Raw genomic sequence first — 26874 nt, forward strand, 5'->3', positions numbered from 1 at the left:
ACAAATGTACAACTGTGTCATGTGAATGCTCTTTAATTTAGAGCGAGTTTACAGAATATTAAGATTAGTACGGTATTAAGTGACTACGTTTACATGACGGTCTTAAACCGGAATACTAATCTAAGAGAATTGACCAATACTAAATATTCCTTACAAGTAGTAATGTCTATTATTTGTCTACTCCTTTTGATTCCTTTTGATCAGTATTAACTAAACCGGTTTAAGACCGTCGTGTAAACGTAGTCAATGTTCGATGGTGTCGCTGCATTGTGAATATTTGACAGCTACTGTTTAATGTGTTTAACAGTGTTTAATAAAAAGTTATTAAAATGGCTGAATTGCTATTAGATCCTAATATTCGGGGTTGGGTATTTCTGCCCATTGTTGTAATTACATTTCTTGTTGGAATCATTAGGCATTATGTTTCTATTTTACTGGCATCACAGAAGAAGGTTGAAGTACATCAAGTACAAGACAGGTGTGCAGAAACATGATATAACCTTAAATTAATGGTTCTATAATATCGAATGCTTATCAATTACAATATTGCCATGTAAATCGTTAGTTAACTGACATAATTTTTAATTATTTTGTCTATTCCAGTCAGGTGATGATTCGTTCAAGACTGTTAAGAGAAAATGGACAATATATACCTCGACCAGCATTTATTATGAGACGCCACTTTTTCAATAATGAGGAAACAGGGTATTTCAAAACACAAAAGCGTGCTCCTGTTTCACAAAATCCTATGAGTGATCCCAGTATGATGACTGATATGTTAAAAGGAAATGTTACTAATGTTTTACCTATGGTTCTAATTGGAGGTTGGATCAATTGGATGTTCTCTGGATTTGTTACCAGTAAATATAAATTGCAAATACAAATATATATATATATATGTGTGTGTGTATGACAATCAAAATGTAAAATATAATTTGATAAATTTTATTCTAGCAAAGGTACCATTCCCACTGACTTTACGTTTCAAACCTATGCTTCAACGAGGAATAGAACTAGTCACTTTGGATGCTGCTTGGGTTTCTTCAGCATCATGGTATTTTCTCAATGTCTTTGGACTTAGATCGATTTATACATTGGTACTCGGTGAAAATAATGCAGCTGATACCTCGAGACTCTTACAAGATCAAGTATCTGGAGCAGCAATGTCGATGCCCCCAGATCCTAAGGCTGCTTTTAAATCTGAGTGGGAAGCATTGCAAATTTGTGAACATAATTGGGTTCTTAATGGAATTGATTCTGATCTTGTAGGAACCCAAGGGAGACTTGATCCTATCGAAAGCATATATCACCAAAGTAAAACAAATTAACATTGTAATCCTAGCAGAATATGGAATGTAATGTTTTCAAACTTATATTTCTTTTGTTTTTTTAATATGTACCTGCCTTTAACGGTCATTAAATACAACACATTTCGCATAGTATGATGTGAATGATGAGGACATGTGGTGCATAAGTGGAATAAAGTGTCACAATGAATTCAATTGTTTTTAATATCTACATTTCGCGTCCTCTCTATTAACATACATGTAGATATATTTATTTACATGACAATTTAACATCAATATAAAATAAATTCACTGAGCCAGCTAACTATATCGTTCATATATCCATTATTGAATAAAAATTATGCCTACTGAAAATGCTTGTTACTTCAAAGGTTGAATAACTGGATATAAATCAGTGCGTCGATGTTCATCACATGGCATATTTTTGCGTATTTTGTTAAGAATTTCTAAATCAATTTCTGCAACTGCAATGCCAGTTTTTTCTGCACACTGAGCAATGACAGCACCCCATGGGTCAATGATCTAAACAGGATTATCACATATTTAATTTTCAAATATTCGTTCTTAATTCCTACAACTGAATTTTCATTTGAAAAATTATTTGGTTTAATATTTACCATAGCGTGACCCCAGCTAACTCGTTTTTTATTATGTGCACCTGTTTGAGCCGCTGCAATAACATAACATTGTGTTTCAATGGCACGTGCACGTAACAAGACTTCCCAATGAGCAGCACCAGTTTGATATGTGAAAGCCGATGGATAAGTAAGAATTTGTGAACCCATGTTTCGGAGCGCCAATGATATTTCAGGAAAACGAATATCATAACACTGTTTCACTGTTAAGGTACTGTCAAAATATTTAATCACACAATGAAGTGCTACTAAAGATTCCATGTATATTCAAGGAGTTGGTTTTCATTTTTAAGGATACAATACTAAGGCCCAATTTTCCAATAGGTGTAGTAACAGGAGGAAGAATTTCACTACCTTGTTGTACATAATCTGATTCCATCAACCGAACACCAGTTTCTTTATTTTCCATGTCAAACAGATGTATCTTTCTATATACCTGGGTGATGTCACCTTTGTTATTAATTAAAATATGTGAATTGCTTATCCTCTCGGCATCATTTCCTAACTGAAAAAAAATCATGTACCTAATAGATATGGTTGATGTCGTAAATTAGCTATGACTTACTTTTTCATGAACCCCTCCAAAGGATAACCACATATCATTGTCACATGCAAGTTTCTTATAAGCAGTTACTGTTGAACCATCCAGTGGTTCTGCCATCTCAACAATACTACTTTTATTATCTGCCAAATAGTCGCAAGCTTCAGGGAAAAAGGCAATCTAAAAGATTAAAGTATAAAAAATAAAAATGCTATGTTATACCTAACAATCCTCTTATAAATTAAAGTATTCTTACAGAAGCATGTCTTTGCTTAGCTTCATTAACTAAACTGCATATTGTTTCCAAATTTTTGTTCTTGTCAGATGTAGATGTCATTTGGCAAATAGCTGCTAAAGGATTACTCATGCTGACAATGGTCCGAGTTCCTTGTACACTATTAACAAATGTAGGATTAAAGAAGTTTGCATATAAGGAAGATACGCAATGCAGTACCTGTAGTGTTTGAAGTATTGCAAGCTATGAATAGCAACTTGAACTCTTATCATCATTCTTTACAATTATATCGTTGTATTCAATATCAGCATCTTTCTCTCAAGTAATCTGGTAAGTAAAAGACTAATTAATGGTATAATCTGCTATTAAGGAATTTTTTAATTACTTTGAAAAAGATGATAAGATTACAATCAGAATACAGACTATTAAACGCCATCTAGTGCAGCTTCACTGAGCTTCACTAATTTTCTCATGTGATAAAAACAGAACCACCTACTGCTTACTACACGTGTGATCCAGTGCGACTAGCAATGAACCTGGTTAACTATAGTGACAGCTATTGACGGCCAGTGACGGCTAATAGCTGATTGTGTGTAAAGTCAAGTGTTCCCATTACTTATGGGAATCATTTTTCAGAACTTCTATGATCTTTTTTTAACGCAAACTTAATTGAGAATATAGGAAGAGATGGCATCTCTTCCCACAATTAATTTAGTTGATGCAGTCATTGATGAAATTTCTTTGGAGGGTCTCGACGGTATAACCGTAGAAGGTCTGTATTCTTTGAGTATATTTGTGGGTTTCATGGTTTATAGAACTCAATATGTTTCTTTTACAGCATTATGGAAACGCTTATCATTAAGGCTCCACAATCCATTACCTTTTTCTCAGTCATTTATAGAGCAGCTTTGGGGTATTTGCCTGCAAATAAGAGAACTGAGGTTTTACAAGCTAGAATCACCTAGAGAGAAGCTAGTCATATTTGATCGTTATGAATATGTCGATCCAGATCTTGGAATGATATTGGAGCCGGTAAGTAATTATTTGGTAAAATTGTTAAGTATTGTGTTTTACACCTTATCTTTTCAGGCAAATGTACCAAATGATATTTATCCTCATTGTCCAATAGAGGATTCGCAAAATGGTATCAAGGGTTCTTGTGCTACATATTATACTCGCAAAGATATTAGTAGTATTATCAAAACTTTAAGTTTACAAGATATCATACAAAATTATGAACAAACTCTAGTTATAGTTGCATCACAAAAGTTACGCGAATGTGCATTAATGGGCTATAATGTTTGTCCTACCTTGGAATTAACAGTTATGCAATACTGTTTTTTGGAACGAGTGGGAAGGGCAAGGTATCATGGCGAAGTCACACAAGGGAAGTTAAGCCTTAATTCACTGAAGGAAGATCCCAAGTCATTGTTCTATCACAGAAAATATTTACTGCGGCACAAGCTAATAACGAAGCAGTTGCACCATCAAAAAAGTGGTGGTCACTGCTACAGTGGAAGCTTACTTCATTTACCAAGATTCTTTGTTGAACGAAAACCAAAGATACTCTATTTAGCTGATCAAGTTATTGAAAAATTGAAGTCAAAAGATAACTATGTTGCAGAGTATGACGAAATAAGGAAAACATTGCAACTTGAGAATCCCATTAAGAAATTGTTCAAAACAGCTTTTTTCCAGAAGGTCGTTCGAACAGATCTGGTATGTATAATATACATTGATATAGAGTTTTGATAAAAGTAACTAAATATTCGTTTTTTGCCACTTTGAAGAGGGTTCCTTATAGAACATTATATCCAGATGCGGAAGACAAAGAATGGCAAAGAAGAAATAACCCCACGAAGGAAAAAACAATACGCGTAATCCAGCTGTTAGACCCAAACGTTGATATTTCGGAATTGTGGGGTAAGGATGAAGTACATGAAGAGGAAGATCTTGTTGGTACGTAAAACATTTAATAACAAAATTCAGGAGGCTCTTTACTATAAAACTTTTTTATTACAGATCTGGATATTTCGAATCAACGGCTGAACATTCCATTACTCAGGCAAGCAAACAATATTCTGGAAGAGAGCGGTCGCGACGGTTTATGCCAAGGAAAGCTTGCGAAAAAACTGGGCCTGACAAAATTGCAATCTCGAATGGTTTTACGTAATTTGGTGAGATCAAAAATAGTAGCAACATATATGAATGATATGGGCAGACAAAGGTTAGCCAAATATGTATCGAAGAAATTCGAAGAGAGTAGTAAAATGAGTAAACAATTTCGTGAAGAAGTTAATAAAATTAAAGAGTTGAGTAAAACAGTGAATTTCGAAAATGAGAAGAGTGCACCTGCAATTGAAAAATACGAAGAACCTGAAAGAACACAGGAGGAAAATGTCACTGTAATTAAAACCTATGACGATAGCGAAGAAGCTGGCAAAACCAATATAGAATCTGATCCAGTATCAGTGAATGAAGCTTCTCTGAGCAATGTTGAAAGTTTCGGTAATAGAGACAAAAATCTTTTCCGGTGTGCAAATGGAATTATACGGAAGTACAAGGTAGCAAAGTATTGTTTTGTCTACAAACATACATTTTTGAATGTATCACAGAAGAAGTTGACAAAATCGTCACGAGGGAAATTTGTGATTTCCTACGATATCCAAAGAAAGGAAGATAAAAGTATATTTGACAAGAAGAACACGATATCAAAATTACGACATGCTGACCGTGTTAGGGCAATGTCTCTGTTCAACAGCATTAAAACAAAACTAGTTGAACAACTCCCAATAGATCAAGGAGGAAAATCCTCAAATAATATTGTTGGATTTATAGAGGAATTGCATAAGAACGAGAGTAAAAATATATCAAACATCACGTACAGGCTGCTCAAACGAGCCAACATGATTATCCAATCTGTTAAGGAAGACAAAGTCATCAAAGACATGACAAAGTTGATGAAGGTACAATTACCGTTTCGTTACTCCATCTTAATGGATTATCTATTATAGTTAATCTTGTACTTCTCAGTGTCTATGTATCGGTTAACTGAACTTACTAATTTTAGATGATAAACGAGGAAGAAGATAGAGAGGGGTACGACGTGAAAATTGATAAAAAATCTTTAATCAGGCTCCTGCAAAAGTTAGCTAAAGATAATCTAGTTAAAAACATCAAATTGACATTGAGCGCAAATGGAAAGGAGAAATCACTTACGTTTATTTGTGATCCAAGTATCAATACAAATCACACCGTCATTCAATCTGCCGTGGAACAAGCAAAAATAAAGTTTTGTTTGGTGGGATCCCAGAATATCAAACCAATTACACAAAATCAGTTAGATCGTATTGAAATGGAACAGAAAGATTCGAAGGAAGTTGACAAGGATTCGAAAGAAGTAATTCCTGAAAAGAGCAAACCAGTTACTACCAACTTGAAGTACGACTATGTAAGTAAATCATTTTTTGCACAGGGTCTCGCACTATGTCTTTATAATTTTGTGCAACATGTCATTACAGACAATGGGCAAAAAATACGGTTACAGTCCAAAATTCGTGCGCATGCAAACCCTTCATGCTTTGATATACTACGTGATATATGATCATCCAGGGGAACAGTCAGCAACGAAAGAAGAACAATTGGCGTATTTGCGCCGTAATGGTTTTCTCATTGATGATGCTTTAGGAAAAGAAATGAGTACAATTTACAATATGGAAGTGAATTGGAAAATGTTTATACCACCAGTGCCACAACATAACGGTAAACAATTTAAAAGATGACGCATTTTATAGGAAAGTAAACTGATTTGTATCAATAGATTGAATGTGAGCGAATATTCCTTTCTTTCGTAGGCTGGCCATTAGGATGGACCCTTATGTGTGATATTCTATTACGTATACCACTGTCATGTTTTCTTAAAGTTCATAACGTGCCGTTTGTGATACCCGATCTTGAGTATTACGTAAATCATCCAATCAGGAAACATTTCCTAGTAAAGGACTTGCCGACGAATATTAGAAATACTTTACTTATGGCACGAAAGTATATATTCACTATTCACGAAAGTATAACAAGGCTGTGCTATATCGGATTGATACAATTTGGCCCTCAAAAATTGAAGGAGAAAGATCAGGTCTTTCTTTATCTAAATCGGCATGCTGAACTGCTGGATACTACGTCCTCTGCTGCAGGCTATCATAAAATTGAGGAGAAAGAGTACCCCGTGATGAAGTATACATTCGATTCGATGCAAGCATTAGAAAAGTATTGGTACGACATGTGGAATACATGTATAAATACATTCTTGGGCGGTAGACTCGTGGTGCAAGGTAAGGACATATTGCTGGAGGATTTGGGAAAGAAAACCGAGATGATTCAAGCAATTCGAGCCCGGATGCCCCACGAGGCCTGTGAATTGGACGTTGGTTTTGTTCCTGGTGATCGCAGAGGTGCGGCAGGTCTGGACTCAGCATTCTTTGCTCACCTCAAAAGAAACTGGAACTGGGGAAATTCCTACTACATCCAACGACAATACTCGAAAAAGATTACTAAGATCAAAGCAGAACGTCAACGAAGCGCTTATATGTCAAAGATCAAAGCGAAGCCTGTGAAGTTTACAGAATTCGCTGACCTACGAAAAGTCACTGGACCAGCAACGGTCAACGCAACTGAATTGAAGAAACGAATACAGAAACGAGAAGCAGACGCTGCCCAGCATAGAGCTAAACAAAAGGAGTATCAAACTCTCGTCTCCTGTCACAGCACGAAGCAGAAGTCCTTTGTCAGAAGAGTAATGCCACGAAAACGCAAAGTGAGACCAAGAGTAAAATACGACGAAATCGATTTCTGTGCTCTGCAACGAATGGATAAATTGCGTGTCGACTGGGAGCCACACGAAGATAACATTTTACTTGTCTGTAAAGTCGTAATGATGTACTTGTGCCCAAATCCTAGAAAGCAGATGATTACATTCATTTCCGTGAGAGACGTTTTGCGCTCCTACTCGCCTACTTCGTGTAATAAGACTTCGCGAGCATGCCAGAGAAGATTGTTGTACATGCTGAGACGCCCTCAGACAATGAACAGCGTGATGCTGGGTGTAGAGGAGATTAAGCAGAATTTTTACATCAACAAACGCTTCGACGGTATTGTTGAGAAGATGAAAAAGGATTGTCAAAACCCTTATGAATATGAGGAACAAGTTGCTGAAGTGTTCAAAGATCTTGTGGCTTATGTAGCGAAGAAGTATTATGATATATCTGATATGGTACCCAGAGAGCATATTGTTCTACCTAAAACTATTCAAGAATTCAATCTGCTTTACAAAGTGAAACATCCTTCAAAGCCATTGGGCTCACGGGGCTTTACTAAGGATGTTAGCAGTATCAATGATATTCATTCTGCTACTATCAATTCTGTGATACACAGTTCAATGTGCTGTGGGAAAGATAGAACATCCTGGGCGTATCAACTTTTTAAAGTGTATCAGCAATATCCAGAATTTCTTCTCAGGATCGCTATGAACAAGATCAGATCGGATCAAATGGTATCTGTGAAGAAGAGCTATATGTGTGCAATAAAGAAGTATGGAAATTGCATGCCTATGAGCAGTTCCCAGTACCAATTGAGCACTGGTTACATATATAAATTTCAAACTAAATGGCCCTACGAGGCTTTTGCCGAGTCGTATGACTTCCTCTACAAGTTGACTCAATGGTATGGAGAGAATCAGTTAGAATCCTTAAACTATGCTGTCCCTGATGGCGTGGACGGTATAGAGGCTGCACCTGTGACCGGTGGAATAGTCGTTGCTATTCATGACTACATTGCTAAGGGTCAGTTGGAATTCGATATAGAAGTACCTGATCAAATAATCATGCTAGATCCCAGGTTACAAGAGAAGGATGAAACGTATCTCAGAATCGAAAGGAGGTACCTGGATATCTTAAGGAGCCTGGAGCAATTGAATGCTAAGAAAAAACGTAACGTAGACATTGATTTGATAGACCCGGAAGTCGAGGAAGAAGATGAAATCGAGAGACGTGAATTTGAGGATAAAGTTATTGGGGAGAAGCGGGAAAAAGAGGACCGTGACAGGCATCAATATTGGAAAACGAGGAACGATGAAGTTGCTAGGCAATTAGAGGAGGCAGAGATCAAAGAGGTGCGCGATACAGAGGATACGGATAGACGAATTAAAAGAGAAAAATTTGATGATGAGATGATGGAGAGGAAGAAGAAGTACCGGAAGGTTCTGGAAATGGGAACGGACAACTTACAAGAAGTTGATGTCTCTGTTTTTGGAAGTTTCAAAGATTTTAGGGTCGGATCTTCACTTGATCAGACTGATGCTGAACGGGAATGTGTGGAAGCTGATGAGGATTGTGATGATGATGATGATGATGATGACTTTCCTGATGATATCGGTGACGCTGATGACGAGGATGAAAATCATACAATACGGTTTCAGGATGGTACTACAATCACCTTAAGCAAGGAAGACATTGATCGGTGCGATGTGGATGACGCTTCTGTTCTGTTGAAAACACAAGAAAATAAATCAAAACCTTCCCTTAAAAGATCTAATGGGAATAATAAAGATACTGTTCCAAAAAAGAAACTCAGAATGATGTCCGATGTTGAAGCGACCGATGACGAATTCATAAACGCTCAAAACAAAAATAGTTCAGCTGCTTCTCACAGTGAAATACTTATGCAAAAAATTACTGAAAAATCTTCGGAAAACACAACACAGGTACAAAATATTAATAAAAAAAGAAGTAGGGATTCGTTAACCGACAGTGAGATTAATCAAGAGCTGATTGTGAAGAAGGCAAGAACAAGTAGTCCTTCAGAAATTAATGATTACGCAATTGAAATCCCGGGTAAGACATTAGATTAAAATGATCAATGTGATTTTTAAAATTATTAAAACATTCTATTTATTACAGACAACAAAGAAATCTCCGGTGATATCGTTCCTAGTAATGCAGAAACCATCACACTGAGCAATCCTGATGATAACTCTGTTGTGAACACAGAGACGAATACATCAACAATAAAATCACGAGATGCCACTACTGCTGTTAAAGTCTCAGATACTTTTTCAAATCCAAACAATAGTTCTGCTCGCGTTAATGACATCATTAAGAATATCTACAATGAGATGGAATGTGAGAGTTCTTCTGGAAAAGTGTTAGATCTGAATGATGTACAAAAGCGAGGAACACGAATAGCACTATTAATGATGCGAGAAGAATTGAATGACTTTGCTCTGTCTGACAGTCATCACGCTCACGAGTATTTCGTCGTGAATACTTTCAAGATATTCTATTCCTTGCATCTACCTGAATCCAAGAGTCCCAGAGAGCTAACAGATTTTCATCAGCACAACGTACCTAGAGAAATACTGCCTTTGAATACAAACCTGGCTAAGAAGCTCATAGATGACATTAAGAAATACGCAATTTTTCCAAAGGACATCTCTTATGCGGAATTTAAACAAAGTATCCTTGAACTCCCTCATATCTCGTTGAACGACGTTGATAACGTGTACAAATTTGTGAGAAGTATGAAGGAGTTAGGGTGCACTACGAAAGAACTTCTGGTAAGTTTCAATAATTTTGTCTATACAGGTCATATCATTAGTAATTCCCTAACATATTTTCTAGACGAAATTTAGCTGCATGGATGAAGAAATTTTATGTGAAATTGTATCACTCTTGACAACCCATTATCTCTTCCTACGATCCGGTGTGACAACTCTTCGTTACATTCATTGGTCTTATACTGAACCTTGGCTGATAGAATCTTACAAAATTCTGCGCCTGGATAAGGACTCTCAACCGTTAATACCAAAAGGAAGTATGTATTTTGCCGACGAGGAGAAACAAGAAAATTTCGTTATCAAAGATGAGTGTTCAACGAGCACCCTACAGGATGGACCATCTACAACCGCAGATATAGTCAACGATCAAAAATTTGTGAGACGTGATTTAGTTAATGACAATTTAGAGAAAGATGTGGAAAGTGCCGAAACGGAACAGAGCAATCTGCAACGTGATGAAGGGGTTGCCATTGTGGAGGATGCGACTGTTGGTACGAAAAAAAAGGTTCAATTGGACACCAATGTTTGTATCACAGAGGAGGAGCACATTTCACATTCTAGTAAAAGAATGCAAAGAAATAGAATATCTTTGCTTCAACAAAAAGATATACATAAAGCTGCTAAGCGATTAGACTTCAAGTAAGAGCAATATCCAGATTTTATTATTAAACAAAATTCATGTAATAACATTTTTGATAATATTATAACGAACTAATTACGCTTTTCAGTTCAGCAGAGGAAATAAAAGTAGTGATAAGACCTTGGATAAGAATAGATGGTGTGCTAAACCGTAGAGTATTAGATCGCATGATGGGTTCCGTTCTTGCCTACTGTATGATGCATCCTGGAGCATTTCTAACTAAAATTCAATCAAGATTTATGCCGGCATTGCAGCCATTTCATACGAGGGAATTGGTTGAGGTAATAATTATTTATAATTCTTATTAAATATTTCTTGGCTAAATTAACGTAGCCTCAAAAGTTACAATTTTCGCGGTATAATTAACATTAAATTTATAGATGCTGGTGAAGATCGAATGCCTGAAGGTAAGCGTTTTCAAGAAACCACGTGTAACACTCTTTTCTAAATCGGCACCGGTAATAGTAGGTAAATATACTTTATATATGTATATTAGTATATTATACCAATAGGAAGTTATAAAGTAATCTTATGAATTCAATAGATACGCCAAAAGGCTTGGAGACTGAAGAAAAACTTATTGTCGAGCCTGTAATTGACGCTTCGCTGAGGTTTGGCATGTTCCGGAGCACCAAAACTTACAATGTAGACTTTCTCTCCTAAACTACATTTACAAATAACAATAAATAAGCCTAAATACTTTCTTATCACCAATTATTTAATTTTCGCAATAAACGCCACGAAGTCGCGTGGCAGTTTACAAATACAATGAAGTATAACAATGAGATCCATGATCTCGTCTTTTCATCTTCAAATGTAAAATATCTATTAATCAAGTGTAAATATATAATAAATATTACATATGTATTCTACTTAGTTGACTTTTTTTTTGGCATCCGTGCTTGCTCCAATTGCTTCAACTTTTGAGCAAACTTCTGTTTACTTCTTTGAGTCGCCGGTTCTGGCTTTTTATGTCTGAATTCATTCCGCTCCTTTTGTCGAATTGCATCTCCACATCCATGTATTTCTTGCATACCTAAGTATAATTCAGGATATACAAAGTAACACTTGCATATTCTAATTTTATATCCCTAATGTACATTGCTCACCATGTTGTAGGCAAAAACGTGTTTTGCAAAATTCACACGTTTGATGAATAAGTTGTGTGGATTTCTTACAGCCATTCATACCGCAGACGTAATCATTAGCAGTGACAGTAGCGATGATTTTATCAATATCGTCATCTTTATCACTAGATGGTTCAATCGCTTTATTCTTGTTCTTGTTCCGTTTTCTATTGGTCGATGGCTTTGACGTTGTCTGCGTGCTACTGCCATCTTCTGCAAATAATTACATTAGCGTATACTTGGAATAATTCCAATCAAATTGCTATATTATCCTTCTTAAAATCACGTTGATCACAGCATTAAATCAAATTACCTTGTTGCTGATCCTTGCGCGTAGCGTTTAATTTTGTAATTAATATAGACAATTCTGCAATCCCCTTGAGTTCCTCAACCTTTTTTACATCATTATCAACCTGTGCTTCAAAGTCCATCATCTCTTCAGTCGTCTTCAGGTCTTTCAATTCATCTTCAATTTTACTAGCGGCTATAGTTTCAAATGGATTATAATTTTTTCTATTCAGCGTCTCATTCAGACCGACGCCTTCGACTTTTGGGATCTTAGGTACATCTCCTTTTTTATTACTCTTTTTGGATGCTTTATCCGCAGATTTATCCTTTTTTCCTGATTTTTCGGGTACAGACACATTTTTCTGTTTAATTTTGGTACCTTTTGCCAGTCGGTCTTTAATCTCATTGCTTGCATCTATAAAATATACTTTGCATTACTCTAATAATAGCCCACAGTAACAAGTAACATTTTATGTGCGATATTCATTTACCCGTCAAATATTCTTGTGCTGTTTGAAGTAGGCCATGGTTCTCGATATGCTTTAATAAACTAGCTATTAATTTATTATCCTCCACAGTTTCACTATCTGCAATAACAGTAAGCAATCGTCTTGCCCTGGTTACAGCAACATTAAGTCTTCTGAAATCGGTGACAAATCCCAAATCTTTCTGCTCGTTACTTCGCACTAAGGATAAAACAATAGCCTCCTTTTCCCTTCCTTGAAAACTATCCACGGTACTCACTTCAACGGTTATTGATCGTGTGGCTAATAAGCGTCTTATAAAATCCACCTAAGAATAAAAAGTTTCTAGTGAGACTTTCCATAAATAAATATTTTAAAAATTATAACAATACTATAATAATGAGCGTACTTGTAATGCATAGGGCGTAATCACGCCAATATCATTCTGTGAAACACCAGCGCAAACTAAGGCGGCAACGACTGCATCGACCACGATAGCTTCACCCATATTTCCCTTTGATATTGTATCAAAGCCAATACCATATTCCTCGCAGTCGCAGCCACACGTATCAACGAAAACGAGAGAATTACCTACATGGAATTATTATTGACCATATGATTTTCGTGTAAGAATATTTTCAATTATACGTACTTGTTATGGCAGTATCCTGGACAGCAGGTAAATCTTTGAGCAGGTGACCTGCCACTGTACTGCTTGCTTCTAAATTATTCTTATAAAATTGCTCATTCGACCATGACATGATCTCTTTGTTCATCCTGAACTGAAGGCAAAGACTTCGAAATGCTTCGTTGCTTAATTTTTTAACAGCCCTTTCCATCAGACTAACATTTAAACCGCGATCAGCTGCTGTTTTGCACATGACGACTGGTGGTAGTTGATTAAAGTCTCCTACGAGAATAGCTTTCTCTGCATTTGGCAACGCTATCCATGTTGATGCTTCCAGTGCTTGAGATGCTTCATCAACAATAATGACATTAAAGTAATCCTTTGGTACATGCCGTAGAACATTTTCACCTGGTGTAGCTGAATTTAAGGTACATAAGACAACCTGTAGAAATGTAAATTTTATACCAAACGAGTGAAATACATGCGATTTGATAATAGAAATTGAATAACACTAACTGAATGTCTTCTTAAAATGTCTGACATTAATCTGTTTGATCTATTCCAGTATTCCTTATCCAACTCTCTCAGTCGACGAGAGACCGCACCATTTTCTTGTTCTGTCTGCTTTATGTCTTTAATTGACCGTTTGATATCATTCAAAATGGTGTAATTATCATCTTGCTGTATCATAGCATCCATGGAATAATTTCGTGCTGCTTCCATCATACGGGCTGGATGACCAAGCCGTAAGGGTTTCGCCTCCGTTGGACCGAGTTTTATAGCTACATTGTCCACTGCAACATTTGTTGGTGCACAGACCAAAACCTGAGACAGCATTATTTCCATAAAATATTAATTTGTTTTTAGGATATCTCCTTATGCTATATTTTACCTTTTTACCAATTCGTTTCAATTGAATTATCAATTCCACTATAGTTGTTGTTTTACCAGTACCTGGAGGACCTTGTATAATAGCAAAATGCTTTCGACGTAATGCAAACATGACAGCAGCATGCTGGTCTTCAACCAAATTAGGATTTGCAAGTATCAGTTTTTCATTCTCATCTAGAATTTCTCTTGGTAATGACACTTCCGTAGTAAGTAGTGGTAAACTAATCTCGGTGTTGTCAAATAAGATTCTAATAACATCAGCACAATGCCAGGAACATATGTTCTTAGATCTTAAATTATTTAAAGCTCTGCAAAATAAATAAATGATTACTAAATATTTTTCGAATATGTTAATGATACGAGATAGGAGAATAAAATTGATTAAAAATGTAGAATCTTTTTGATTTCTTCACACACCTTGTCTGACACTTGTAAGTGAAGTCAGAATTCACCTGAACAAGACAATACTTTTCATCTTCAACAGGAGGTTCTAACCGATAGTTGTCAATCATTATTGAAATTGTCATTTCAGACACAGCTTCAACAAGACCTCTTACTGATTCTTCCTTCCGATTGGAGCATATAAGGATAACTGTATCTCCCACAGCTAAACCAGGTTTTAATGGTATCTCATCGGCATGCATGAATTCTATATGCCGACCCTCCAGACCCTTAGCAGCAGTATTACTCATCACCAATTTTGTTAAAGCTTGACCTTGCGCTTCTAAGTTACGAAGCACATTGGGTGAAACATCTTTCAAAAAATGCTGCAGATTTTCTTCTTGCTCAAGCTGCAATAGCTTCAAGTGCTGCTGCACTAACTTTGAAATATTCTCCTCCATTTTAATTTAATATTAATAATCCCTTTTCCTCTTTACAGTTACTTCATCCTGTCCTGTGATAATAGACAAAAGAATGTCTTCTTTTTTTATAATATACTAACTGACAATGAGAATATTGGTTATATTTATTGAGTTATTCCTGAAAAATTGAATAACATGAACAATATATAACTTTAACACAGATTTCGTAATGATTAGAAAAAGATCTATACCTAATAAGAATATTGGACGCCTCTGTAATATCTGTTAATCGTCAAGTGAATATTTTTCGTAATATGTTCTTTAGACATAACACAGCTATGTTGTTTAAACGGAGCAACACTGGGCAACAAAGAAATTATTGCTCTCAGATATATCAAAGAAACAGAATAATAAAACGGACATGACGTATAGAGGCAGATCTTGTGGCGACGATCAAGACGTCTCATAACAATGAATTCTTATTATCCAAAGAAAGGTCAATTATGTCCTCCACACGAATTTTTCATTGCAATGTTTTACACGCGTTATATTGCAACGAAGAATTTATAGATACCCTTCAAATTTCCACCATATCATCGTTTACTGGCATATAAACAACGGACTTGCGCATAACTTATGTTTGCTACACTTTAAATCTATAACCTGTTCCGGTCTGGAAAGCAAACATTTTCTAATTCACCTCTATTACAATTTTCAATATGTAAGTCAGACCATTTAGTAATCATTATTATAAATTAACAAGATTATATACAAACTCTTCAAGTCCAGTAGAAATTATAATTGATCAACGAAAGTTACGATGGGAATACAAAAATTGGATCTGTTGGGAACATTAAATAAAAAATTTATTGAAACTATTGCAGTTCCTAATTTCCAATAAATATATACGAAATTTTTAAATGAAGAACATAACATGATCAGCACATTAAAGATTAATTGAAGTGGTGATTCAAAAAAACGGAAACGAGGACATTGCCCCACCATAGTCTCGAAGCGACGACAAGCGTTGCGGCGTCCTGTTCAGTATCACGCAGTGCCATAGGTACGACAGAAACAGGCAGAAATTAACTCACACTCGTCTAATGATGGTTACTTGTAAGTATTTCCTTCTCAAGTTGTTTTTCTTGAAGCTTAGCATATTCTGTGGATATGAATATAACAACTGTCACCGTTGTTTACTGGAAATGTCGCGTTAATCGATTTTATTCGCGATTACTGGACGAAATCCATTGATATGGTTTTGCAATATAAAAATCTCGGAATTAAATGGTGTCTACTCCTTTAAGGTAGTATGGTAGAGTGGCTGAAGTCAAATCAATAGCAATGTATAATTTGTTAGACTTCATAAAACAAATATAAAAATATATTAAAAATGTGAATTTAAGACTAGCAAGTAATTATTCTGATATATAAGCCATAATGCTTACTGAATGCCCAAATCTGCACCGTCATTTTTTCTCTAGCGTTTACGGGTGGGGAAAAGAACACGCAAAGACAACCGCCGTATACGTTTCGTTTAACAGTAATTTCTCAATAAGTATACGATACTTAAATAATGTTCATGTTTTTACAATAAACGCCTCAGTATACCATAGGTTAACAATAGATGTGGGTTTAAAAAAAGACAAGCACAACGATTGATTAACAGCTATTTACTTTCCGTATTTTTACTAGATTTAAGTTATAAAATCGACCTCCTGACTAAATACAACCATTTTTCCCCTACTTAATTTTGCCCAACTTTAATATTTCTTCAACTAGAGGGTACAAAAATTTTGTTTTGAGCCAGCAGACACAGCTGATTTACCTCTTTCCATTAGGCATTAAAAAATGTAGAGTAAATTTTCTATTATAATTGTTTTTCTAGAACTTGTGAACCACTCCCTGATTGCATTGTTGCCATGCACTGCCAAAGATAAACAGAGTATGCATCATCACTATCATGATTGTCTTCATTCTCTTTTCATTTTTTTCTTAAAGATCATCTCTTTTGTTAAAAAGAGAAGATAGCATGAGGTTGCAACTTGCTGTAGAAATGGGTTATACAAACTGGCCACTCTTGGAAAAGGGGAAATTTTTTTGATAACTGCTTCAGATCTTTTATGCATATTGTTTCTGGCTATTGAATTGTCTAAGTGTATTTTCAAGTAATGAGTTTTTGCAGAATTCATGAATTTTAAAGAGTAAATATGAGTCTGTCGATTCTGTTGTACAGAGTTATTCATACCGAACACAACGACTGAAGTTAGCCTGTCCATTTGATTTCTATTGTAGAACCAACTTCAGATGGTGTGTTTGTACAGAATAACCCTGTAGAGCTTGTACTCTATTTCAAAATTAAAGATAACTGGGAGATGTTGCTGGATGTTTACAAACAATGAAATCAGAGAAGATACTAAAAAATGTAAATAGAATTGTTAAGTCCAATAAGATATGTCCCTCATTGTGAATATGAAAGATATGCAGTAAAGTATATATTATGAACATCAAATGAAAACGTTAATTCAAAAGTTTCTAAAAATATTAATGAACATTATCCTTTCTTTTTAATACAGCTGGGGTTCTGTCACCAGAAGTGCTTCGTGAACTCTGCAGCAAATTTTATGCAGACTCTCGAAATGTTCTGGCACAAAATGTCTGTACTAAGGTTGATCCTCTGGATGCCTGCCTGTCTCGAAAGACCCTAGAAAATACTCAACATGCATTTACACATAAGGTAGAATCTGAAGGCAAACCAATAACCAATCAGAAGAACTCAGGACGATGCTGGATCTTTGCAACATTAAATGTAATAAGAATACCCTTCATGAAGAATCACAATTTGGACGAGTTCGAATTTAGTCAAACTTATTTATTCTTCTGGGATAAGGTTAGTACATAAAATAATATTATAAATTATTAAAAATACAATGTCTAAAGTGTAGATGATATTACACAGTGCATTAAATTGCTTTCAGATTGAACGATGTAACTACTTTTTACAAAATATCGTGAAAACTGCAGAACGCGGTGAATCTATAGAAGGTCGTTTAGTTTCATTTCTATTGAACGATCCAGTATGCGATGGCGGCCAATGGGACATGATCGTCAACCTTATTAATCGTTACGGTCTGGTACCAAAGACATGCTTTCCGGAATCATTCAGTTCTGAATCGAGCGGCCGCATGAATGGTCTGCTTAAAAGTAAACTTCGGGATTACGCCAAGGTTCTTCGTGATTTAGTAGCTCACGGGGCATCCACTGAAAAGATCGAAGCCCAAATAGTCGAGCAAATGACTGTTATCTTCAGAATTGTTGGTATTTGTTTGGGCATACCATCAGAAACCATCACATGGGACTATTATGACAAAACCAAGACTTTCAACAGCATTGGTCCCATTACGCCTGTTGAATTCTACACAAAATATGTAAAGCCCTATTACAATGTGGACGACAAAGTATGCTTGGTCACAGATCCGAGACCTTCAAATCCTTATGGAAAAGCATACACGGTCGATTGCCTGGGAAACGTAGTCGGCGGCCGACCGACACTGTACAACAATCAGCCACCAGATTTATTGATGAAGTTGTGCGCAGAAAGTATTAAGCAAAATGAAGCAGTTTGGTTCGGTTGCGACGTGAGCAAACGATTCGCTTCAAAACAAGGTATTCAAGATCTGAATGCGCACGATTTCAAGTTGATGTTTGGCACTGATGTACAAGTTGTTCTCAACAAAGCTGACCGGCTTCTCTATGGTCAATCGACGATGACTCATGCGATGACATTTACGGCAGTTTCCACGGATGTAAGTCTCAAAAAATATTATTACTTTCGTTAACATGTGTTAGACTCCATTCGTTAAATGAAAGTCTATCGATAATCTTTTTAATGCGGACAAGAAGTAACGTGTTCATAAACATTTTTCAGAGTGATGGAAAAGTTAAGAACTTCCGAGTGGAAAACTCATGGGGCGATGATCATGGTCAGAAGGGATACAATATTTTAACGGCTGAATGGTTCTTAGAATTTGTTTTCGAGGCTGTAGTCGACCAAAAGTTTGTGCCGGCTGATGTGCTGGCCGTGTTCAATCAGGATCCTATAGTCTTGCCAGCATGGGATCCCATGGGTAACCTCGCCCGCTGATAACCATTTGGTCTTAAATACTCAATAAATTTAGTTTTCTAGATAATGGATAAAATCTATTATTGAGAAGTACCTAAATAAAACTGAGTGCAGCGGTATAATGAGAAAGATGCACGACGATAGAGAGAGAGAAAGATCGATGGAAATTTGCAGTTAAATAAAGTAAATGTACTAGTAATTGTGCAGCAATATGTAAATGTAGTATATCAGTATACATTTTTTATTTTGTATAACTCGACAGCAAATTCTCGGAAACACTGTTTGCAATACTTCTTCCAATATATACCACTGCGCACAGGTTTGCAGCATACCTAACAAAACGGGTCAATCGACAAAGTTATAAATTATTATCAGGTAGCAAGTATACAAAACCAAATAATGAAGTCAAAATTAATGCTAATATCTCTACACCTTACGAATTATCTTTATTATTTTCCTAATTTCCTAAATATTATGAAAAAACGATAAAGAGTATTGATTTTTTATATGTGGAGCACCCATTTACAATAGGATATTTAATTTGTGTGCTCGCTCAATCCAAAATAGATCATCAATGTATTATGAGGCGTATCATTGTCGTAAAATATATTAAAATCACAATTCGAACGAAAAACGCATTTTAGAATTTATATAGATAGTATAGATGTGTACGCCATACGAAAAACGAAACAACGTTATATTGATTGGAAAAATTGTCAGACTTGTCTTATTTACAAGTGATGATATTAATTTACTAATTGCTTACAAAAAGGAAACCAAATAATGTAGCGAGATTTAACAATAATGATTCCTAATACCATAATATATAATATATAGATTCGTACGTATATTATATATTGACATCGTTGCAGTGCTTTTTGATTTGTCAAGTCAAAAGTTTCTAAGAAGTCATGCTGGCATCATTTAATATACTTATCCATTATTTTGAATATATACAACTTGTTTATATCTTTGTGAAAAATTGAGGAATAAATCTTTTTTATAATTCGACTTTTTTTCATATTATTAGAATGCTGCATGCAAAATTGATATGATTCAATTCTGAACTATAAGTTTAAGCTAAATATTGGGAAGTGTACCGTTGCAAATAAAATTTTAAAAAATATATAAACTAGTGTTCAAAATATTCCAAATGATCCAAGATTTAAAACAAACATGAAAGTTAATTGGTGTTAGTCAATCAAGTGTGAAACGTGAAAAATAAATAGCACTTGATATATGTTTTTATTTCTAATTTATTTACAAATATACAAAGAACCATGTCTTAGCATTTTTACACTGACCAAAGAATTAAGAAAAATTAAGAGTACTTCTTTTGTCGCTTTAATTTGTAGCTGTATTGTAATTTAGCCCAAACGCCTTGACACATTCTTACTAGCCTGACATCTTTTTGATGCACAGCAAATGTATAGATATTTCTGATGATGGACTTTGCTATTCTAAGACGACCCCTTTGAAGTAGACTTAATGCAGCATAAAGTTTGCAACGAGCAACTAGAAGTGGATCATCCAGACGTAGGGCTAATTCAAATTGTCGTAGTGAAATTTTCCCAGCTATCTCAGCCTATAACATATTTAAAAACGTTAATATTAACAATTTTTCTATTCTGTAATATAGAAAATGTAATAATATATGTATAATGTAGCATCTATATGCTTACGCAGTGTTCAAACTGTTCTCCTAAAGCAGAAAAAGCTCCACCTAATGTAGACAACCAAGACATTGCATGATCCACTTCTCTATGCTCTAAAACCAAGTACGTTATCCTTTCATTCCTGTAATAAAAAAACATGTCACAATCATTATTATTAACAATATCAATGATACGTGCCATTGATAATCCAAAAACTGTTTCTTTGGTGTACGTAGTTTTGCAAGAAGTATGCAATTTTTGTTTGCAGCTTTCAACTTGATAAAACGTAGCAAAGTCTTGATTGCAGATTCACGATAAACACTTGAGCACTTAATAGTAGCAACATACGCTGAGAGAAGATATGCATCAAATCCTTTTTTGTTTAAACGAATTGGGATATGAGTCTTTACAGTAGGTTTTGGAATAGTTTCATTACAACTATTCTGGTCTACTTGATCTTCATTATAGTCTTGCTTGTATTTAATTACATTAGCCGGCATTATGATTACATGGTCAAAAATAGTATTTTTATAAATAATTAAGTTTAATTGGATATTCATGTTTGTATAATATTGTCTTATCCTAAAATTTAAAAGGAATCACATGTTTTGATATATTCTTAGGCAGGATAGCCGACCCACTTTAATAAATCTTAATAATTATCGAGAAGTATAAAAGATTATAAATATTTTTCTTCAACAAAGCACTAGCAGCCGAATTTATAGGTTATGATAATAACTAGAGGAACAATATTACAAAACTGATCAATGCTCGAAAATATTCCTTAGAAACTATACAAATATGTAACACAACAATTGCAACCACGAATTTAACATCAGAAGCGAGTACAAAACAGTTAAAGTTAACAGCGACGATGTTGATCACGCATAAGTATGTACAACTTTGCAAGTCGAGAATATTCTATTCTTTTTTCCTGAATACAAATACATATAATTAGTTTCTAATTATATAAAAATATAGTAGCCTTTTGCTATCGCATGAAAAAAATGACTTCTACTTGTAAATAGTACGTGTTTCCTTAAATGCAATGGTTATACAATCAGCTGTATCCCCATGTAGGTATCTATAATATTATAGTTAATATACATATACCCAACATATCTGTACCTAAAATTAACTATAGTCAAAAATGTATCATAGAACTATTTCCAATATATTATGATAGTAAAATAAAGGGAGTTTTTCAATTTAACATTCGAGATAGAATTTAAAGAATGTATATTATCGTATATGAAAATATTCAAATAATACAGTAATCATTGCAATGGCAATATCTATCAAATATAAAGAAAATTCGTTGTACATGATCATACAGTATGGGAGATTATCGCAATAGTTATGAACAGTTATGAAGCATCATACGCTACTGAAAGACGTTCCAACTAAATCAGCAAACCCTGATAGTGGATCTGATACACACCTCCATGATCGACCAATCAAAACCAGCAATTCAGTACAGTACCACTGGTTTACATTAGGAATGGTCATTCGAAAATGTCCCTTAGAATAACTAACAATAAGAGAAAAATCCATATGGAGATCAAACAATCTCCTTACACCCTATGAACAATAATAATATATAGATATAGAGAAATGCAATAGAAAATTATATAATTACCGAACGTGTACACGTATCATAAAGATTAGCAGCAAAAATAAGTGCCGCTTATAATGTTTGACAAGAAAAATAGAAGAAACAAATAAATCAATGATTAATATACGTCATCGATAAGCAAGAACGAATTGAGAAGAAATACGGATGGTTGTACCAGAGTTGTACCAGTTTTGCGTCAATGCGCGTTTCGACGCTTGCGCAGCTATTGGCATTTCACAGAATTCTGTCCACCAATGGGAATCGTGAAGCGCGACACACCTCCATCAGAAGCCAATCAAATTGGACGCCGGCATTATGTCGACGCGGTAATTGGAGCAACGTGGGACAATTGAAATCTAATTTGAGATGTAATGTAATGTTAAATAATGAAGATAAATCCTGTTGTAAAATATACCTCAAATTAAATGTAAATCTCATAGACAGCATTAGGCATCTTACGTGATTATTCTACCTTGATCCTTTTATACAAGGATACTGCTTGACTCGCAAGTACTCGCCGGTGAGCGGTGCGTGTGGCGTGGTGTGGCTGTATTTGATCGTACCCCACCTCGGGCTTCGACCTACTCCTTGGCAAGAAGCAGCGCTATTGGGGCGTCCGATTCGGTCGTGACAGGTTCGATTCAGCCCGTCCGTGTTGAGCAGACGAATTCGCCGCCGCGACTGAAATACGCCGCTGTAGAACGTGGTGTAGGACGTATCCACTGAAAGAAGAAAGATATCCAAAGGTTCTAAAGTTTTACCAAATAACCGCCACTAATTATCAACAAAGAAAAATCATTTGATCCTCAAAGATCCCAATTGACAGAGCAAATCGGTTGCTCTCGTCCATTTTCGTCGATACTCGTTAAATCCTGTGTGCCGACTCGACGCGCGACACAAGATATTATGGCGTTCTTGAGGACGATCCCGCGGTGCCGTGCTGGAAAAAAATTGGCCAAGTGCTTGCCGCTGCCCGCTGGATTCTTTGAAAATGTCGCCAGGTCGTCAGGGCAGCTCATGCAGGTGGTGGATAGAGGATATAGCAGCAGCACCAGCCCTGCAGAGACGAACGGCGCCAAGCCGGCACCCCGGCAGATCGATCCTCTTGATCTCAACTTTAACGATCCCGTAGCATCTTTCAAGAGTAAAACAACCAAAGAACTTATCCGCGCCTACATCGTCTATCAAATATGCTCAATCGGACCCATCGTCGAGAATAATATGAAGGTAAGTTTTTACTGCATTGTTTCTCCGCTTCCTTACATTTTTATCTGTCGACAAGTCGGCTAGAAACATCTAGATCAGTTTATAAAACGTGTCTCTTGTCTCTACTCTCTTACTCCTGTCTCTATTTCTATGACTACTTCCATTCTCTTTCGCTCTCATACCTACACACTACTTTCCTGGTCTGCCGAGTTCACGTTTGAGTATTTTCGGCCACTCCACACTCAATTGCTAAGCTGCTGGAGGGCGAATGTTCTCTTTCGGATGCCTCATAATCATTATATCCGTCGAAAGCACTTCACGTTCACTCACGTTTCTAGGGAGGAACTCTTCCCGAGTAAACTATCGATTCATCTCTGTCCGGCTGTTATTACGTTATTACGTTTACTATTCAGCAACTGTAATCTCTCTTTACCATCTCACCTGTACTGGTTTCAATATTTTTTTTCCTACGCTTCTTTTTCTCTTATTTACATAACCAACCTCTTTAGTTACATCTGTAGCCCATTACATATGATACTCAACTACGTACTCAACTAATATTTCATCGTATCTAATAATTTTACATATCGATTACAACGATTAGAAACGCGTATGGATCAACGATTAGTTTCACTAGAGAGGTTTCAAAAATTAACTTCACATATAATTTCGTATTAAAGCTGTTAGAAAAGAGCTTGACAAAATGTATAAGACGTGGAACTACGGGGTGTGCGAATGACATGTCAATTGAACTCTCCACTTAGGTAATGCAAGGCAGGTTGTGAGAAAGTTTGGGAAAAAATGGGGGGCCTGGCTTTTGGAATCCGCCAAGAGTTAGGAAGAATTCATTGTAACGATTTGAACCTCGTGACCTGGTGAAGCTCCTCCGTTCCTGACACATTCTCTGTGAATAGACGGGTTGGGGTGCAGAAGAGAGGAGGTCATTCATCGATCATTTTTTAAATTTGGCGTCTCGTCTTTTACGCAGCACACATTAACCTCACGTTTGCCGAGTCTTATTAATGGAGCATTATCGATTTTCACACTGGAATTTGAGAGCTTTTTGAGTCTGAATAGCACTAGAATTATCGAGGACATTAAAAAGAATATTATTCAACCACATCACTGATTCGAGCTTGTGCTTTCCGTGAGTGTCTAATTCACGTCTCGTTGGATGGCAAAAGAAAAATGAATGAAGAAACACGACAAATTCCAAGACCTTAACCGGTTTACAGGGGGTAAAAAAAATTCATATACTAACTCAAGTTCCGTACGCTATAGGTTTTGAGGATGTGACAATTTGTACGTGAAACAACTGCGAGCTTCAGTCTTTTGTAATAAATTAAAAATTAAAAACAAATATTCAATAGCTGTACATATTAACGATATATATTTTTTTCTTGCTCATACTAACGTCTACAGTATTTCGAGACGAGTCCAAATGGTGACGTTCGTTGAGTACCTTGTTTAAAAAAAAATTCTCTCAGGTTGCACAGTGCATAGATAAAAGTAGCGTATTGAACTCTTAAACAGACTGTTCGAGTCTAGGAATCAAGTCGGCACGAGACGGCTGCCCGCGATATTGATTTCAGCAGTGGTGCAGGCGTAGCTTCAATTCTACCCAAGAATTTCCATTGGCACGGCTTTCAACTTTTCTGTTATGTAACAGCCATCCGTCCCTCAAATTTACTAGCATAGACAAAAAATTCCTTCAATCACACTTCGTCGTTCTTATCCCGTTTGATCCTGGCGATAATTTCTAATCGTTTGCTTATGATAACAGAGCTCGAACATTTTAATCGTTCATACGATAACTTGTTACTTAAATAAATTAAAGGGGATCCTCTTTATTTATTAGCATTATTGTTATAATAATTTTTTTCATTCAAAAATAAAATTTTCGCAAAATCGATACGTTCTGTTCATGCATTTGAAATATTTTTTAATGAAAATCATTATTATTAAAAGTGAAATTTATTTTTATGGTCGTTACAAATTCTTTCGTCTTATACAATATTGATTAATCATTTGATGACAATTTATGTTACGACGTTACTTTAGTATATAGCACTTGGATGACGTTGCGTCCCCTAATATCGATTGGCTACGCCATGCTGGGCTGGAACGGCACGAGAACCGTTGGTTTCCTACGCCTATTGCAAAAGTTGTTCGATTTCGTAAAAAAAGTTAAAGATTCCTATACAGATGAGCCATCTCGAGAGAATCTTTTCATTGATGTGTTCATAAGGATCACGTGCAGTCCTACCGATAATATAGTTGTCGTTCGATAATGTTCATGCAACATCGACATTAGGTTATGTATATTCAAGAATTAATAATATTTTAAAATTCAATCACACTGTTCCGTTAACAGCCTTTAATTATATTCGCTTTTACGAAAATTACACTTTAGCCTCGTCTACAACGAGCAGTGATAGTTTCTCTCCTTCTATTCATTCGGCTGCGCATGCGCAGTTGCTTCTACGATAAAACGTTAAACCGCAGCACTCGGTCAAATTTAAAAGGTCTAATTTGTATTTCGATAGATAGTTAAGTTATAGAAAAACAGTTTTAGCCGAATGACCGTAACTTTCATTTGACTCTCATCACGTAATTTTGTTCAAAAATATATTCGTCTCCTGTAAATTTGTCAAATCTGTCAGTCCTCGATATATACGTCACAGTGAAGTGTTTAAAGTACGTTAAACTTCTTTTATTGTCCGTTTAAAAAAGGCGCAACACAACGTCAATTTCTGCGTGCAGAGGTTATGTCTGTCCTTGCGATCGATGGTGGTTCGATGCTTCCTCCTAGAGGTTGTTAACACGTCGTCAAGCTCCATGGGAAGAGATGAAATCCGTAAAAACCGTTACACGGGGGGGTCAAGAGGGCTAGTCATTTATTACGATATATACAAACAATAAATGCCATGCGTAATCGTGTCGTACAGTTTCGTGTTTGTTTGACGTGTCATTTCAGTTATTAATCATGTAACCACATTCGCAATGGTCCGATGAATTCCAATGGGCTATCACAGTTATGGAATATGTGTATCAAAGAAAGAATAATTTACCAGTGGAGCGTGGGGGGGGGGGGGGGGGGGTTTTCA

General features: G+C 35.9%; 7 protein-coding genes across 10 annotated transcripts in view; 4 read left to right on the forward strand and 3 right to left on the reverse strand.

Moving 5' to 3' along the window:
- The first annotated feature begins 134 nt into the window (after positions 1 to 134).
- On the forward strand, positions 135 to 1497 carry LOC107274280 (ER membrane protein complex subunit 3). The gene is made up of 3 exons (XM_015753274.2): positions 135 to 478; positions 604 to 860; positions 955 to 1497. Exons 1-3 carry the CDS (start codon positions 330 to 332, stop codon positions 1326 to 1328), a joined length of 780 nt encoding a protein of 259 aa, XP_015608760.1. The 5' UTR covers positions 135 to 329; the 3' UTR covers positions 1329 to 1497.
- A 5-nt stretch (positions 1498 to 1502) lies between these two features.
- On the reverse strand, positions 1503 to 3237 carry LOC107274279 (nitrilase and fragile histidine triad fusion protein NitFhit). Its single transcript, XM_015753271.2, has 7 exons — positions 3104 to 3237; positions 2938 to 3045; positions 2740 to 2878; positions 2508 to 2663; positions 2241 to 2447; positions 1925 to 2137; positions 1503 to 1829 (listed from the first exon to the last, which is right to left on the reverse strand). Exons 2-7 carry the CDS (start codon positions 2991 to 2993, stop codon positions 1668 to 1670), a joined length of 933 nt encoding a protein of 310 aa, XP_015608757.1. The 5' UTR covers positions 2994 to 3045; positions 3104 to 3237; the 3' UTR covers positions 1503 to 1667.
- On the forward strand, positions 3219 to 11839 carry LOC107274272 (general transcription factor 3C polypeptide 1). Its single transcript, XM_015753258.2, has 13 exons — positions 3219 to 3490; positions 3557 to 3750; positions 3808 to 4437; positions 4509 to 4677; positions 4741 to 5684; positions 5789 to 6169; positions 6240 to 6480; positions 6573 to 9605; positions 9672 to 10327; positions 10392 to 10966; positions 11056 to 11248; positions 11348 to 11435; positions 11512 to 11839. The coding sequence occupies exons 1-13, from the start codon at positions 3406 to 3408 to the stop codon at positions 11628 to 11630; spliced, it is 7308 nt and encodes a 2435-aa protein (XP_015608744.1). The 5' UTR covers positions 3219 to 3405; the 3' UTR covers positions 11631 to 11839.
- LOC107274273 (DNA-binding protein SMUBP-2) lies at positions 11665 to 15992 on the reverse strand. The gene is made up of 10 exons (XM_015753259.2): positions 15420 to 15992; positions 14783 to 15346; positions 14367 to 14673; positions 13991 to 14299; positions 13499 to 13916; positions 13256 to 13437; positions 12874 to 13174; positions 12408 to 12797; positions 12077 to 12307; positions 11665 to 12003 (listed from the first exon to the last, which is right to left on the reverse strand). Exons 2-10 carry the CDS (start codon positions 15205 to 15207, stop codon positions 11837 to 11839), a joined length of 2730 nt encoding a protein of 909 aa, XP_015608745.1. The 5' UTR covers positions 15208 to 15346; positions 15420 to 15992; the 3' UTR covers positions 11665 to 11836.
- A 143-nt stretch (positions 15993 to 16135) lies between these two features.
- LOC107274278 (bleomycin hydrolase) lies at positions 16136 to 20302 on the forward strand. The gene is made up of 4 exons (XM_015753269.2): positions 16136 to 16284; positions 17745 to 18058; positions 18147 to 18974; positions 19097 to 20302. The coding sequence occupies exons 1-4, from the start codon at positions 16272 to 16274 to the stop codon at positions 19310 to 19312; spliced, it is 1371 nt and encodes a 456-aa protein (XP_015608755.1). The 5' UTR covers positions 16136 to 16271; the 3' UTR covers positions 19313 to 20302.
- A 211-nt stretch (positions 20303 to 20513) lies between these two features.
- LOC107274281 (uncharacterized protein F58A4.6) lies at positions 20514 to 23155 on the reverse strand. Of its 3 annotated transcripts, XM_015753278.2 has the most exons (5): positions 23021 to 23155; positions 22586 to 22917; positions 21145 to 22527; positions 20974 to 21088; positions 20514 to 20876 (listed from the first exon to the last, which is right to left on the reverse strand). In XM_015753278.2, the coding sequence occupies exons 3-5, from the start codon at positions 21504 to 21506 to the stop codon at positions 20613 to 20615; spliced, it is 741 nt and encodes a 246-aa protein (XP_015608764.1). In that variant the 5' UTR covers positions 21507 to 22527; positions 22586 to 22917; positions 23021 to 23155; the 3' UTR covers positions 20514 to 20612. The 3 variants fall into 3 exon arrangements, with proteins under 3 accessions (XP_015608764.1, XP_024947309.1, XP_024947310.1); XM_025091541.1 differs by lacking the exon at positions 23021 to 23155 and having other exon boundaries at positions 22586 to 22965; XM_025091542.1 differs by lacking the exons at positions 21145 to 22527; positions 23021 to 23155 and having other exon boundaries at positions 22586 to 22965.
- An 8-nt stretch (positions 23156 to 23163) lies between these two features.
- LOC107274274 (proline dehydrogenase 1, mitochondrial) overlaps positions 23164 to 26874 on the forward strand; it is an 18707-nt gene continuing 14996 nt past the window's right edge. For both annotated transcript variants that reach the window (XM_015753260.2, XM_015753261.2), the window contains exon 1: positions 23164 to 23788. In XM_015753260.2, coding sequence (XP_015608746.1) covers positions 23468 to 23788 — 321 coding nt within the window. In that variant the 5' untranslated portion in view covers positions 23164 to 23467. The remainder of the gene's footprint in view (positions 23789 to 26874) is intronic.

Source organism: Cephus cinctus, unplaced genomic scaffold (assembly GCF_000341935.2).
Source record: "Cephus cinctus unplaced genomic scaffold, Ccin1 Ccin1_scaffold2608, whole genome shotgun sequence".
Taxonomy (NCBI): domain Eukaryota; kingdom Metazoa; phylum Arthropoda; class Insecta; order Hymenoptera; family Cephidae; genus Cephus; species Cephus cinctus.

What these genes read in the sequence shown, in the direction of transcription:
- LOC107274280 (XM_015753274.2), top strand. Translation starts at nt 330, where the DNA reads ATGGCTGAATTGCTATTAGATCCTAATATTCGGGGTTGGGTATTTCTG. An exon ending in GTACATCAAGTACAAGACAG is followed by an intron (nt 479 to 603) that starts GTGTGCAGAAAC and finishes TGTCTATTCCAG; the next exon opens with TCAGGTGATGATTCGTTCAA. An exon ending in GTTCTCTGGATTTGTTACCA is followed by an intron (nt 861 to 954) that starts GTAAATATAAAT and finishes ATTTTATTCTAG; the next exon opens with CAAAGGTACCATTCCCACTG.
- LOC107274279 (XM_015753271.2), bottom strand. Translation starts at nt 2,993, where the DNA reads ATGATGATAAGAGTTCAAGTTGCTATTCATAGCTTGCAATACTTCAAA. An exon ending in CAATACTTCAAACACTACAG is followed by an intron (nt 2,879 to 2,937) that starts GTACTGCATTGC and finishes ATTTGTTAATAG; the next exon opens with TGTACAAGGAACTCGGACCA. An exon ending in TTGGAGGGGTTCATGAAAAA is followed by an intron (nt 2,448 to 2,507) that starts GTAAGTCATAGC and finishes ATTTTTTTTCAG; the next exon opens with TTAGGAAATGATGCCGAGAG.
- LOC107274272 (XM_015753258.2), top strand. Translation starts at nt 3,406, where the DNA reads ATGGCATCTCTTCCCACAATTAATTTAGTTGATGCAGTCATTGATGAA. An exon ending in GCACTACGAAAGAACTTCTG is followed by an intron (nt 10,328 to 10,391) that starts GTAAGTTTCAAT and finishes CATATTTTCTAG; the next exon opens with ACGAAATTTAGCTGCATGGA. An exon ending in GCTAAGCGATTAGACTTCAA is followed by an intron (nt 10,967 to 11,055) that starts GTAAGAGCAATA and finishes TACGCTTTTCAG; the next exon opens with TTCAGCAGAGGAAATAAAAG.
- LOC107274273 (XM_015753259.2), bottom strand. Translation starts at nt 15,207, where the DNA reads ATGGAGGAGAATATTTCAAAGTTAGTGCAGCAGCACTTGAAGCTATTG. An exon ending in ACTTACAAGTGTCAGACAAG is followed by an intron (nt 14,674 to 14,782) that starts GTGTGTGAAGAA and finishes TTTATTTTGCAG; the next exon opens with AGCTTTAAATAATTTAAGAT. An exon ending in ACATTTTAAGAAGACATTCA is followed by an intron (nt 13,917 to 13,990) that starts GTTAGTGTTATT and finishes ACATTTCTACAG; the next exon opens with GTTGTCTTATGTACCTTAAA.
- LOC107274278 (XM_015753269.2), top strand. An exon ending in ATTTATTCTTCTGGGATAAG is followed by an intron (nt 18,059 to 18,146) that starts GTTAGTACATAA and finishes AATTGCTTTCAG; the next exon opens with ATTGAACGATGTAACTACTT. An exon ending in TTACGGCAGTTTCCACGGAT is followed by an intron (nt 18,975 to 19,096) that starts GTAAGTCTCAAA and finishes AACATTTTTCAG; the next exon opens with AGTGATGGAAAAGTTAAGAA.
- LOC107274281 (XM_015753278.2), bottom strand. Translation starts at nt 21,506, where the DNA reads ATGAATATCCAATTAAACTTAATTATTTATAAAAATACTATTTTTGAC. An exon ending in CAGTTTTTGGATTATCAATG is followed by an intron (nt 21,089 to 21,144) that starts GCACGTATCATT and finishes TTTTTATTACAG; the next exon opens with GAATGAAAGGATAACGTACT. An exon ending in GAGAACAGTTTGAACACTGC is followed by an intron (nt 20,877 to 20,973) that starts GTAAGCATATAG and finishes AATATGTTATAG; the next exon opens with GCTGAGATAGCTGGGAAAAT.